Here is a 15092-nt window from a genome sequence, read left to right on the forward strand (position 1 = left end):
TGGTAGGAAGAATCCCCACTAAGTCCTAGTATTTGTCATGTACCAGGCACTGTGCTGAGTCCTGTCTATGTATGACCTCATTTCTCCCTGTCACCCCGTGAGGTCAGTTTGACTCTTTTGACTGTCATTTGAAGAAGCTGAAGTTTGGAGAGGGATCCCAAATCACCCAGCTGGTATTCAGTTGGTCCAGGGTTCAAAACCAAGATAGTGGGATTTTGAAACTTCACGCCCCTCACCACTCTGTATAAATATTTGTATAATACGTGTGATTGTTCTTCTGCTTAGTGTCCCGACAGTACACAATGAAGTATTTAAAGAACGCTTTCAGCACTGCTTTCAGCATCCAGCCCCTTTGCTCAAATCTCCTCTTGTTCACTTTTCACTCAAAAAAGTGTCTTCTCCCAGTCGTAGATCCTCTCCTCTCCCTTTTTATATGTATTTGGTGTGAACTTTTTTTTTTCCGTTGTCGTTGTTGTTTCCTTTCTCTTTATGAAGGCGGAAGAGACGGAATTTCAACAAGCAAGCGACGGAAATCCTGAATGAATATTTCTATTCCCATCTCAGCAACCCCTACCCCAGTGAGGAAGCCAAAGAGGAGTTAGCCAAGAAGTGTGGCATCACAGTGTCCCAGGTAAGAAGCCCTCAAAGGGCTCAGCCCATAGCCTGGCCGTGGTGGAGTCACAGTGCAGAGTCTTGGAGGTCTTGCTTTCCTGAACTTTCATGCCTTGTAAGTTCCATCAACTTAAGCCTTAAAATGGCAAGGTCAGCACATGGTGTGCATAAGAAAGTTTCCAAGGCAGTACCCGGAAAAACTTGAGAGGAACCAGCAGAAGTAAGAGAAGACTAAGTACAGTGTAAAAACAGGGATAGTGTTCTTCCCTCTGAGCTCTCCGTTGCTTCAAATGGGTGAAAAATTCTACATGTACTTGGAAAGCCATCTGAATTTCTCATGTTATTGTCTCAAGCATACTCAATTCCTTGGCCCATTTTTTTTGCCCAACCCAGGAACTTTAAGAGTCAGTGAATGGAACTTTTAAGTGAAAGGGACTCAAATATCCTCTCTTGATGTCCTCGCTCTGTAACTGATGGAGTGTAGGAATTTTAACATGTCACTATGCTTGCATTGGAATGACTGCACAAAATGTCACTGAGTGCCCCCTTCCCCCAAAGAGCAATAACCATAACAGGTGCCTATTGACGTGGAAAGATACATGACATAAAATTTTTATGGACCTGGAGTGTTCAGCATTAATATGAAGTAGAAAAGTCAGCAAGTTTTATATGTATCTACATTTTGTCTACACAAAGGATCCATCCAAACTTCTTACTCGGTCTGAACCTCAAATACCACCACCAGTCTCTAGTTGAGACCAGTAGGGATAGTCAAGAAATCTCTCAGAGAAAGCTTTCCTCAGAATTATGTCACGTGCAAGAGAATCAAATGTACTGGTGTTTCCAAAAAGGGCAAGGGTGAGGGGGAAGTTGGGGAGAAGAGGCCTACTTTAGTGGAAAACTTCACTTAACATTTCGTAAATGAAGTAGACGCTGTTTTGTATAAACTGAGCATCTGTACTTCCTTGAACTGAATCCTGGCTTCTGCTACTCCCCGCTGGGTGCTGATCCCATCAACCTGTGTTTAGCTAAGCAGAATTAGGTCTAGTCAAAGTAAAGAACTCCACACAGGGGATCTGCAATGAAGAGATTGCCGGGCTCTCCCCAGCACTCTATGTGTGATTTTTGCAGCAGCCTTGGAAACCTCCTTTCAGACAAGGCAGAAACAATCACCTTCTTTTTAACCTGGACCTTCTTCAGGTACTTGGACCCAGCGGAAGGTCATTTCCAGTCTTGGCAACCCTGGGAAAGCAGAACATCAGTGGTCTAATTCAGGTGGCTTGATGTTTATCTAGGTTTCTAACCATTCTTGTCCAAATCTAGACCCATTGTCCACAAGAAAAGAGAACTGATGTTTTATGGTGCTTGCTGCATGTTTCCAGGTATAAACCATATTACTAACCCACAAACAGAGAATTTCAGTCATGGAATCTTCTGCTGCTAAAGTTGAAAATCACTATATTGTTTGAATTCAAATTCTGGGATTTGGAATTCCAAATCCCTACTGAAAATAGAATGAACTCTTCAGGATCTAGTCTGTATTGTATCTGAATAAAAAATGGAATCTTGGCCTATTCCAGCAATGTTCACATCCTTCATTATGGAAATCCAGGGTGCAAATAGTGTGTCCATTAAAATGATTATTTACATATATTGTTTCACCTTTCTCTTTCCCCCATCCATCCCAAGGCGATACCATTCTTCCTTCCCCATCACATCACTTCCTCCCAACAATAACCAGACTGTTCTACCATTCCCAAACAAGTTCCAGTGGGAGATAATATGATATCATAGAACGAGCATTTGCTAGGAGCATGTTTATGCTGAGTCCACCATGGAATTTTAGGAACTCACTCTTTCTATTTGGGTCTTAGTTGCCCCATCTCTAGTCATGGTTGGTTGGACCACATGATATATTAAATCTCCCTCTATCTCTAGTTCTCAAATCTAGGAGATGCCTTTGACTGTGTCTTTCTTGTTTTTTGTTTGTTTGTTTGTTTGTTGCTTTGGTTTTTTTTAAAAACTAAATTTATTTATTTATTTTTGGCTGAGTTGGGTCTTTGTTGCCGGGCACAGGCTTTCTCTAGTTGCGGCGAGCGGGGGCTACTCCTTGTTGCGGTGCGTGGGCTTCTCATTGCGGTGGCTTCTCTTGTTGCGGAGCACAGGCTCTAGGCACGTGGGCTTCAGTAGTTGTGGCTCGCGGGTTCTAGAGTGCAGGCTCAGTAGTTGTGGCGCACAGGCTTAGTTGCTCCACAGCATGTGGGATCGTCCTGGATGAGGGTTCGAACCCGTGTCCCCTGCATTGGCAGGTGGATTCTTAACCACCGTGCCACCAGGGAGGCCCTGTTTTGGGTTTTTTTTGTTGTTGTTGTTGTTGTTAATAATCACCCCTCCATCTTGAAATTCTTGTATTTTGGCTTTCTTGACATTGTTCTCTCTGGAGTTTCCTCCTTCCTCTTGGGCCACTCCTGCTCAGTCTTCTTACAGGATCTGCCATCTCTAACTATCCTAAAAGTATTGTTCTTTCTTTAGCCCCCATCTCATCGTGTCTTAGCCCGTGGTCCTTAATTATTTTTTGAGACACATATTCTTTTAAAATCCACTTACTAGTGAGTCCTCCTGTGATTCCCAAACAAAAATATGCTTAGACACAGAAACCCATCTATTGACCATCCTCTCCTTTGATCCCAGAGCAGCCCTTCCTCTATTCTAGTGCTGCTTGGAGTGTGATCTACAGAAGGCAGCATCAGCTGGGAGCTTGTTAGAAATGTAAACTCTTGGGTCTTACTGTATAGCACAGGGAACTATACTCAATGTTTTGTAATAACCTATAAGAGAAAAAAAAATCTGAAAAAGAATATATATTTATGTGCATATATATATGTAACTGAATCACTGTGCTGTACACCTAAACCTAACACGATGTTGTAAATCAACTATACTTCAATTTAAAAAAAAATTTCTTGGGTCTCACCCCAGTCCTGAATCAGAATCTCTGGTGGAAAGGAGAGGAGGCTAGGGATCTGTCTTCATAAGCCCTCCATGCACACTTGACTTTGAAAAGCACTGTTCTACACAGTTAATCAGAGTGTTCCCCTCCGTGCTCACAGTTGCAAATATACTTCTCTTTGAATATCCCCATGAGACTTCTCTCCTGGAATGCCAAACTCATATATCTTACTTCCCACTGGACTTCACCATGGCTCTGCCCACGGGCTCTTCAAACTTAACATGTTCAAAATGTGAACCAAACTTTCCCCGGAGAATCAGTGATTCCTTCTGCATTATCTGTCTCGGAGTAAGTCAGTCATCTCTGTATCCCTAGTGCCTAGCACATAGTAGACCTTGTCAATGATTGTTGAACAGTGAGTTAATTAATGAAAACACTGATTCTATACATTGTTCAGGGCATATGACATCCCCCTAGTGGACGATGCAGGAAATGCCTGAACTGACACAGCATCTTCCCTGCATGAGCATCTATTCTCCTGTAGAAAGGAATCATCCCAGGACCGGCCCCTTCTCCACCCTCTTCCTTCTCACCTGCTCTCATGTAGCCAATTTATTGGACCACAGGCATTTTCTTTCCTCCTCAAAAGTCGTTCCAAACTTCCTTCATCTTTCCCCCTTTCTTCCAGCTCATCCAGTTACCTCAGAAAAAATCTCCCTGCCTCTTTTCCTCTCTCTCTGTTCCACTTAGAAGTCAAAACCCAACCACAATGATGATTGATTCCTATGAATAGTGAAAGTTACATCAAGAAAAGCATGAGTTTGGGAGTGAAATTAGATAGGCAGTGGTCCCTAAATGGACCCAGAAATGCCCTTCCTCTTCCAGTTTAACTCTGTTTCTGTAGGCACCAGCATTTACAATAAATAAAGCATTTTCTCTTGAGTTTTTTTCTTTCTTGTTTACTAATATTGCAATGCTATGTTTTGATTTTTATAACAGAGGCTTGACATTTCTGCTGCAGTATTGAGCTGTATAGGTCTATGAGGGATAGCCTTATAAGATTTTTAAATTTAGCTAATGCACTTTCAAAATAAGTGTAGTTTTGCTAGAATTTTCTTTATCTGCCATTGTTGGGTTAAATTAAATTACATGTAGGCTGTGGCACATGTGTTACCAACTTCTCCTTCTCTCACCAAATTCATGGTTTGTTTTGTAATTGTATAAAACCACAATATTTTAGTTTGAAATCACATCTGAAATATGGGGTATAAAACTCTCCTTCCTAAGGCAGGATTATGGGAGTAAAACTTGAATTTCACTGTGTCTCCACTTGTGTCTGGCAGAGGTCTTGGTATAAAGAGAATGGGCGTAGAATCAAGCCAGGACAGCCGCTGTGAGCCACATGAAGGAAATAAGTTAACAAATGAAAGTAAATTACGTTTATTTTGTGTATTGGTGTTAACATTTAAAGCCTGGAATTCAAAGGAATAATCAGTGCTAGGCTTCCATTTTTCCTCATGTAGATAACACCAAGCTTTGCACAAAATACTTAGTGAAATTTATTGGATTGAATTATATTGATCCTCAGGTCAGTAGTACAATGCAGCTAAGAATCTAGTCCATATTAAAGTTATTTAACTAATAAAAATGTGAAATTAATCCATCCATGAAAGCACCCATATGTTGATATAGATTTATTTGGATATTTAAAGGTCTGTATATTTTGATTGCCCAAAGTCAGCTTTAGCATTGGTAAGTAACGGGCATTTCTCCTGAAATGCTAGGTTTATTTTAGTGTCCTATACTTAAGAGGTAAGCAGATTTAAAATGCTTGCCCTAAACTACAAGGGTCCTAGTTAAATGAGCAGCTCCTCCCTAGAAAAATCTTTGTCACAGTGTTTTTGCTAGATTGTGTTATATTAAGCAAGAGAATCTCATTTTATATAGTTGCTCCTCTCCAAGCCCTTCCTTCAGATCTTTTAATTGATGTTGCAAAATCAGAGCTAGGATGAGACCAATTAGCCTCCCTCTTCAACCCTCTCATAAGCTCTTCCTTTTCTTCTGTGATGTTTGTGCAGGATGAACTGGTAACTTTCTCGTCTTCTTTTAAACCGCTCTAGGTATCAAACTGGTTTGGAAATAAACGAATCCGGTACAAGAAGAACATAGGTAAATTTCAAGAGGAAGCCAATATTTATGCTGCCAAAACAGCTGTCACTGCTACCAATGTGTCAGCCCATGGAAGCCAAGCTAACTCACCGTCAACTCCCAATTCAGCTGGTTAGTTTTTTCTTTGAATTGGGGGAAATGTTCTCCATTTTTATATGTGCTTTTCCTACACTGGGGTTTTCTTTTAATTCTTTAGGCTATGGATGGGTTGATTTATGTACTTGATTGTCTTTTTTACTGTTGATGCGACTTTGGGTTTTTCTTTTCATTTCCAAAAAGCAATGTGTTTTGCTGTTTATAAGATGGACTTGTCTGAGGGTTTGCACTGATGTGTCTCTTTAAGTTGGACAGAGGTCAATTGGTTGGCTTTGATGAGGAGACCTCTAAATTCTCCTTTCAGAGATTCTAATAAGTAAGCTCGACTTAATACTTTGAGATAGTCCCTTGGGGTTCAGGCATTTAGTCTGTCTCATATAAAGTTGTTGCCCTTATCTATTTTGCTGTTCCTATCACACGATGTCTGGGTCATCTACTAGCATGCATTCTTTGAAGGAATATTCACTCTTCTTTAAATATCTTATTAAAATGTGCTGGTCTGCAAAGCCAACTATGGTGATTGCTATCCATTTTTTATAGCTGTCGTTCTTTACCGTTTTATTGTGTTGGTTTTCTTTATGTAAACTACAAAAGAAAATTGCCAGTCATTAATTCAAATGATTCAGATTCCAGTTTCTCTGTTACAGTATTAGTCATGTGCTGTGCTCCTGGTTTTATTTTAGTAAATGTGCATTGTATCACTAATTTCAGAGTTAGGCTAACATAATATATTTTGGGGGTGTGCCTTGTACCACCAGTTCTTAATTGCCACATGTGAAAAAAATAATCAGTAATGCATAAAAAATATAACCTTGGTGTTTGTATGCTATGGAAGGCATGCATGTTGGTGCTTTTTTTTTTTAAAGGGAAAACCAGAAATATTTCTTATTAAATAAGGCTTTATTAAATAAGTTAGATTAAGATATTTCTCCCCATAATGAACCAGATGCATTGATTTTGGCTGTGGGGTACATATCTAAGAAAATTGATGCCCCAACTTTAAAGGGTCACAAATTAAATATGTTAGATCATAATATGACTTTTAAATCTAATTTCTAACATTTGGGGGTATGTGGTGTCTTTGACCTCCCCGCTTGTTTGCCCACTAAAATAAGTCCTCTTTCTACCCTGTGGTAGATTGTTATTGGAGACATGTAAGGCTCCACACACTAATGTCTTCTGTGAGCTTCTAGATGCTTCTAATTTTTTATCATAAAGTTCTCCAAGTCACTGGGCTGTACCATCACAGCTTTCTTTTGTTTAAATGGAATCATGCATGAAGAGTGGCCTGGGCTTTGTAAACATGGATATGGTAAGACAATGTAGAATTCAATCCAGTTTCATTTTTCCCAGCACTCCAGATTAGGTAACCATGGAGAGCATATTTGCTTTTTGAGGTTTTGTGTGTATGTGTGTGTGTGTGTGTGTGTGTGTGTGTGTGTTTCCTTCTCTTCTCATCATGGTATGATTGACAAAGGATCAAGCCTAACAGGTTCAATAACTAGAGAGTTTCCTTCTTCCCCATCTGGTCAATTATTAAGCATTTCAGACCCAGCAACACTAGTTGAATTGTACTGCTAGGCAGACATTTTCACTTGTCTCTTTGGAAGAAGTACAATTCTGTCAATATTAGCAAAAACACATTCGATACTCTTGCAAAGGTTATCATAATGCAAAACAGATATCAAAATGACTTTTTCCTGTCCCTGATATATCTGCGTCGCAGATGGCTTAGCATGATTTATGAACAGTCTTTAGAAGGGCCCCGTGGACTCCCTTCGTCACTAAATCCCTAACTTTTTATTCTTTCCTAAAGCACTTGAAAAGAGAAAAGTGAGCATTTTAACCCCCTCGTCTGCGTTTAAGAATTATTTTGGCTCTCTTGGAATATCAGTATGTGATTACAGTTTTCTAAGGAATTTTTCTGGTGGCTTAAACTTCATGTGACTATTCTGAGCACAGAGTAAATTATTATGGAAAATTTGAGCTAAGCTTTCCAGTGGTGCCTAAGTTGTTAGAAATAATATGCAGAGGAACCCCTTTGTAGTACTTTTTCTAAAATAGAGACAAAAGAAAATACTATTGTATATGTGCAATAGCATGGAATTTTAAAAGATAAATGGTTTAACAGGAAAAGTTATAAATGGGTTTTTCTGTCTTTTCTTTGCTCTTAACACAACCCAAATCGCTACACAGATAGAGGGAGAACTTTAAAATGTTTCAGCTTTGCACATAGGGTGTTTATAATGTTGTATACCAGCTCTTTGATAAGTCCGAAGGGTAAATAATAATTGAAATAGCAAGTTTTAAATAAGAGGTTAGGAAGTGAAAATACATTTCAGTTGAGCTTAGAGTTCTGGAACCTGGGAACTTTTTATATCCTCAGTATCGAAGCAGAAGTTTTTTCCAGAAGCTTTACTAAATATAAATACCCATTTCTACTGCAAGGAAGATATTTTGCAAGTAAATCTTATTCCTTCTAGAGGCTTTTGTATGGAGAGCAGTACTTCAGTATCTTTATTTAGGCCTCTTCTAAATATTCCTGTTTGTTGATATATGCCTGGCCTCCTATTTCCTTAAGCATAATTCATAAAAATCACATAGGGCTAGGGCCTGTGAGGAATTAACAAGTATTTTGAGATACTTGGAATGCTTCATATTTTACACCAGCAGAGTTGGGCACAATGGATGGAGCAAGGAGGGAGAATAGAGAGAAGACAAGAAAATTAAGTTTTGAAAAAAAAGAAACAAAAATGGGGACCAACTGAAGCAATAGTTAATAACTCTGGGTCCATAATTCTTTTGGAGTGACCTAAAGTGACACCTTCTCAATTTCCTATTTTTGATGAGATTATGAAAGCAAGAGTTAATATCTCAGAAAAATAAGGCCCTTTTAGGAAGGTTGGATTATCTATTTTGGAAGGTTAGAGAACATTTTAATATCTAAGAAGAAAGAAATCGGCTTATGAGTTACAGATATTTTCTGTGGCATAGCATCAGCATTGATATCTTAGCAGGATCTGTGATTAGCTAAGCACTCCCCATGTTTTTGAGGCTCAGAACCCACAGATTTGAATTCTTTTTTTTTTTTTTTTTTTGCGGTACCCGGGCCTCTCACTGTTGTGGCCTCTCCCGTTGTGGAGCACAGGCTCTGGACGCGCAGGCCCAGCGGCCATGGCTCACGAGCCCAGCCGCTCCGCAGCATGTGGTATCTTCCCCGACCGGGGCATGAACCCATGTCCCCTGCATCGGCAGGCGGGCTCTCAACCACTGCACCACCAGGGAAGCCCTGAATTCTTTTGCTTAGTTGTACGTGTTTGTGTGTGTCAAGGACAACAGTAGATTCAGCCATGACATTAGTTAGCAGCAAGCCCTTTAACATATTCTTATTATGCCCCTCATAGGAAGTTTGGTGTTTTTCTGGGTTGGTGGAAGGTTATCATATTAAGACCCTGGACACTGGCTTCCTAAGAGAAGTTTATGTATAGTACACATGGTTAGAGAGGAGGTAACACATCCAGAGAAGTTGACTGACACTTCTAGTAAAGCCATCGGAACTCTCATGGTTTTGTTTTTTAAAACCAGTGAAAGAATTTATCCCCTTGATGTTTTCTGCTGTGTTCTTTCTTCCTATGTTTCTTCCCTTGTGGAAAATGAAAACACAGCCTCCTGGAATTGGAACTCTAGAACCTGGACATGCACACCTACTGAAGGTTATCTGGTTTCCCATTGAACCAGATAACCTTTCCCTCTTGTACTTTGCCCTGAGTAGAAAGTAACAATGGTTTTATTTTAATTTGGAGGGAAAAATCATGAAGAACAGAGAAGTGACCATAATATAATTAAGCTTACATCCAGCAAAGAGACTCTATCTTTGAGCCTCCAAATGGTATAGGAGGCCAATAGAGTCCAATATGATCAGATTGGCCACCTAATCTGTGTGAAGCCTTGATTTCTAGATTGCAGAAATTAAGACAATACTTGCCATCCATCTGCTTCCTAAAAATGCTGTGAGTTATAATGAGCTAATACTTTTAAAGCACCTCAAGTTCTTTAGGAAGAAAAAGTAAATTCATTCTTGTTCTAGGTCACTGGTTCTCAATTTTGGTAAAGTTACCATTTTTGGCTGTCACAGTTGTAGGGGGATGGATGTTCCTGGCATCTATTAGATGGAGACCAGGGATGTGTTTGACTGTCCTACAATGTGTAAGATATTCCTCTGCAACCAAGAATTATCTGGCCCAAAATGTGAATAGTGCCAAGGTCAAGAAACCCTGCTCTAGATTGAGATATTATCATTAGTATTCTATTTTTTGGATTTTGAAGTTAACTGAATTTGGGGTTTTTTTTCCCCCTGAACAAATGTAATTCTCTTGGAGACTCTTTAGAGTAGAAACAGAGTGTTCAGGAAATTGTCTTTTATAAAAATGGCTGTTAACACATCTCCACATCGTGTTTGCATGAGCAAATGCATCAGAATCTGTAGGTGATCTATCACTTCTCTGTCTAGTTGAGTGCAAGTTTAGCTTTGTACATGCCCCAGCTGTCTGGATTACAGCTTAAATGAGCTACTGCCTGTCTTTCCAAGGCAAATTCAGAACCTTTTAACTGGCAAGCACGTCTTAAAATGTGCCATTTTAAGTCATTGCCATCACTTTATAGCCACCTGCAGGTAAGGTTCCAGGCTGACCTTCTCAGCAAGCCAGGTAATTCTGTTTTAGTTCTTTGAGAATTCCACAGCACCTCCGAGAGAGCCCACATGCTATTTGTCTATGAATCACATCCTTCCCAGGAGGTTATCCAATCCAGGATAAGTTCTTTCCAACTTCCAGTGCCAGATGAAGAATGAGTCTTCCCCTCATTACTTAGATGTTTGTGTGGACGTGTCTGCCTTATTGCAGTATTTGTGACACCTGGTCTCTTTCCTCAGTGAAATTGCTGCCTCTAGTTACTTATCAGAGAAGCAGAGGCCATGGCGGTGTTGTACGTGGGTGTACAGAGACAATGAAATGCTGAAACAGTGTGGCCAAAAGCACAGGGACTCCTGCAATTACTTCTCTGATTCAAATGCATTTGTACATGAAGTACATTGACATGTGCATATTTATCTCTATGTACATTAGGCAGCCAGACATATTTACAATTTATCTATGCACATATATTTTTTAAATCATCTGTGTCAATTGCAGTGTATATCTTGTAAATGGCACATTCCGTGCTTCATGGTTCCATGGGTGCCATGTTCCTTGGCATCAGTGTAGCCCTTTGGAAGTTTCTCCCATTTCTCAGTCTGTGTGATAATTTCCAATAAACCATCAACCAAGCATGTAGAGTGTATGTTTATTACATGGTATTTGGATGGGAGAGAAATAAGATACCTGGGCTTCAAACTGAATACTCTCGGGGGAAAAAAAATTCTGATATCATATAAACAATTATAAGTTGGGTTCTTAGAGCTGCCGGTTCTTGGTTCTGATGACATCTACCTGTGAGCATGTGTTGTAATACTTATTATAAAATGGCTTTTAATATTTAGGTTATATTGCTGTGGTTGAAAGAAGGATTTGAGAAGGATGTAACTAGGACATAGATGCCTGGGTCTTAAATATCTTAACATACGAATGTGATCTGTGCTACGCACTGCTTCACCCACACGTTGGGGGGCACTGTTTGAAAGATTTGCACCACATTAATGGAAGGAAGGTCCAGGCCAAAGCCTCTGCCCACTGATTGGGTGTAAGCCACACCTGGTCAAATCTTGTACCTATTTTGCCTAAGATCCAACTTTTCTAATTCCTTTCAGATAAGCTAAACCGAGAAATGTGTGCCAGATGACATACATAGGACATGTTTCAGAGTTATCAGGATGTCATAGTTCTTTGGATGGTGCTTGAGTTGTCCCCCACCCCCCAAAGAAAGCAATCCCTTTTTCCCATGAGAAGGGAGTTAAGAGTAGAGGATCTGTCTGTGTAGCAAAATACTCAGCTGGTTCCTTGCATATGGATGAACACCTCAAAGAACAAAGCAGAATGGAGATGTTCCTTAACTTGAGGTTGTCCCCAAGTAAATTGTCCTCAAGTAAATAATTTGGTTCCTCTAAATGGCTCTTGCCTTTGAAGGATGAGGATACCATGAATAGTTGAGAAGAGTGGCAGAGTTTAGAAGTCATTGCTAGTTAAGTGGTCCTGCCATGGAACAAAAAAACCTTCTGTTCAGCTTAGCTGCAGCTCTTCATATGAGGCGAGACAGCTCTCTAGGACGGCACAAATCCCTATTTCAGGATAAAAGAGAGTCAGAGCTGGGGCATGAATCATTGTTGGGCGATTCCACACGGATGATGGCTGTCTCAGAATTCAAGGGCAGGAATGCAATTTGAGCAATATAGGGATGGAAACAATAGAGTGGAACTGACCTGGGTCCCTGAGGTCTCTCCTTTTCCAGGCTAACGTCATGTTTTAACCAAACCTTGCACGTTGAGCTTTCTTTCCTAATGCACTGAGCTGCACGATGGCTTCAGAATAATATTAAGCTTTTCCACGGCCTTGTGTTTAGGTTGAGGGGGGACTAGGTTTATCACAGTGGAACCAGTGGAACCCGGGTGGTGCCTACAGGCTAAGTCTTGGAGAAAGTTTCAACTCTAGAAGGTGAAAGCAGATAGTTAACTACTCTTCTGGAGACTCACTTTATTATTATTATTATTATTATTATTATTATTATTATTATTACTGTCATTTCATATTTCATGCATGCTTGAGAATTCCTGGTCCATTTTCTGTCTCATCTTCCTCCAAAATGGCAGGTGGCAGAGAAGACCATATTATTCTCACTTATTTTTGCAGTCTTCATGGTTCTCTTGGACTGTTTGCCACCCAGCAGGGAACATCACCTTCTTTCTAGAAATCAGGAATGTTGGTGACTCATATCACAGGGCCAGCCCTACTGTGCAGTGTTGCCTTCATGCCCTCCCCTCCCAGGTGCTGCTCCCCATGTGAGAGTAGATGGGTGTAGCGTTAGTTTATTTAGAATCCAGCTGATAGCTCACATGCTCCATCGTGGTGGCAGAAGTACCATTGACCAGCCTGTAGTTTCCAGCCCACAGTCCCCCAGCCAATCCTAGAATTTTAGAGGCATGAAAGAGAGACCCTGGGTCTGGAGACTGTCTTCAATTCAAACAGAGCAAGTTGAGAAGAATACATGTTTCCTTTCTCAGCTTGAAGCTGCTAAGGGGAAGCAGACCTATGGGCAACTTGCAGTGAGATGTGGGCTTCGCATAACATGAATGATATGCACCCTTTATTGCTTGCTCTGTTCTTCATGCTACTAACCAGACTCTATTGATGTTGTTTTGATTTTAGTTTTTATTTGGGGGGGTTGCTTTGCATGTCATTCTTCCTCTTGGCTGTTAGTTGCGGGGGTTAAGCCTTTTCCTTTCTGTGATTCAGGTGCCTCACTCTTTCCTTTCCAGGTTCTTCCAGTTCTTTTAACATGTCAAACTCTGGAGATTTGTTCATGAGCGTGCAGTCACTCAATGGGGATTCTTACCAAGGGGCCCAGGTTGGAGCCAACGTGCAATCACAGGTAGGGACCCAGCCAATGTGCCGCCAGGTGAATGCTTTAGCGTCCAAGAGCCCTCAGTCGGATTGGCACCTCCTGCTTCTGTCCAGAGAGAGAGATGGACAGACAGAGAGAGATGTAGAAACAAAACCTTACCAACAACCAAACCGAATCAAAGACAACCATTGTCGTGGGGAATCTCATCCACACTTTGTGAATGCGTTTGGCTCTGGCTTGTCAGTCACATAGGAAGGCAGGAGAGCGGCAAGCACAGGGTGAGGTGACTAAGGCCCGTCAGGCAAGTGGACCCAGTGTATTCTTTGCTCATGAAAGGGAAAGGGAGGAGGAGTTGAGTCCATCAGTTCACTTTTCAGGTCCCTCTCTTGTCTGTTGCTTTTCCACACTCAACATTTGCCCAATATAGAGGTCATGAATGACTAGGCACATACCTTAGTATCTCACGTTTTCATTTTAACCTTTAAAAACACCCAGCCAGGTTGACTAAACTCATCTTCGTAGTCATCCTTGAGGTCAAGGGATTTGGGTTTCTGGTGATGAGTCTATAAGTCCACGCTGGGAAACAAAAATCAAGCATGTGGTGTAAACCCTCAGTGCTCCCTAGTCAGCAGCTTGCCTTCATGAGAGCTCAGAAGCCATCCTCCTGTGTCAGCACACAGCCTGATGTGACAGGGTGAGGTCCTGTGCTCTGGGTCAGAATCACTAGGGAAGTTCTGAGCCAAGCCCATCCAGGCTCCCACCCTGCCAGAGGAGCGGGAAGCATTACATGCCTGGAAGAGACCAACTGGCTGGTGATTCAGCCCCCTGCTCAGGAAACATTACCTGGAAACAAGTTTGAGGAGATACGGTGAGACTTTTAGTCAAATGACTAAACAGCTGGCCATCATTTAAGTCCTCAGAAAGACAACATTAATCGCACACTGCTCTCTCTGTGAGGGGCCTGGCCAAGCCCCTCTACACAGAACCTTGACTTTTGTAGGATCCCCAGCAAATAAGTTAGATAGGATGATCCGGAGGGCAGGGAAAATCCCTTCACTCTCCCCACTCTCAGCCCCTCTATCACCCAGTCCCTGCCGTCTCATGCAGCATTGTTGAATTAGTTTCAGTGTTGGGAATCCCAGCTTTCTTTGACCATTTTTCTGTCTTGCTTACTGAGATCAGAAAAGATAGTGGATTCGGCGTAGAGAGGAGGCCCAGCCTCCTCCTAATGGTTCCTTTCCCAGGAAGAATGTCTCCAGTGATCGCATTAATTTGGCAAGCCCAAATGGTAGCCTGTGTGATGATGATGTGCCTCCCTTTCCCTGCATCTCCCTGACTAATTTCCTCTCTGTTGTTGTTCATCTGTTTAGGTGGATACCCTTCGCCATGTTATCAGCCAGACAGGAGGATACAGTGACGGACTCGCAGCCAGTCAGATGTACAGTCCGCAGGGCATCAGTGTAAGAAAACAAGGCTCCCCCCCCACCCTTTGTTTTTATTCTATCACTATCAATTAGTTCAAAGCCATAGGGCTCAGAATGCCACTTAGTAGGACTTCTTAGCTTTACGGTCACCTATTTCTTGTTTCTGTATCGGTCATGCCATCGGCAGCATTCTACCCTCAAAAAAAGTGGCGATTGGGCAGGCTTCATGCAGGCAGCTGGTGTCTAGGGCTGTCACACACAATCAGTGTTTGCATGGCACCTGCGGCCAC

The 15092-nt window shown here is 41.4% G+C and overlaps 1 protein-coding gene across 2 annotated transcripts in view; it reads left to right on the forward strand.

Moving 5' to 3' along the window:
* The window catches only part of PBX1 (PBX homeobox 1), a 281478-nt gene that overhangs the window by 238782 nt on the left and 27604 nt on the right, over nt 1-15092 (forward strand). The window contains exons 5-8 of one of the 2 annotated variants that reach the window (XM_082612858.1): nt 496-631; nt 5683-5842; nt 13293-13405; nt 14749-14838. In XM_082612858.1, the coding sequence (XP_082468984.1) occupies nt 496-631; nt 5683-5842; nt 13293-13405; nt 14749-14838 (499 nt within the window). The remainder of the gene's footprint in view (nt 1-495; nt 632-5682; nt 5843-13292; nt 13406-14748; nt 14839-15092) is intronic. The other variant, XM_082612859.1, reaches the window with a different exon arrangement.

Source organism: Mesoplodon mirus (assembly GCF_964341445.2).
Source record: "Mesoplodon mirus genome assembly, chromosome: 3".
Lineage (NCBI taxonomy): Eukaryota > Metazoa > Chordata > Mammalia > Artiodactyla > Ziphiidae > Mesoplodon > Mesoplodon mirus.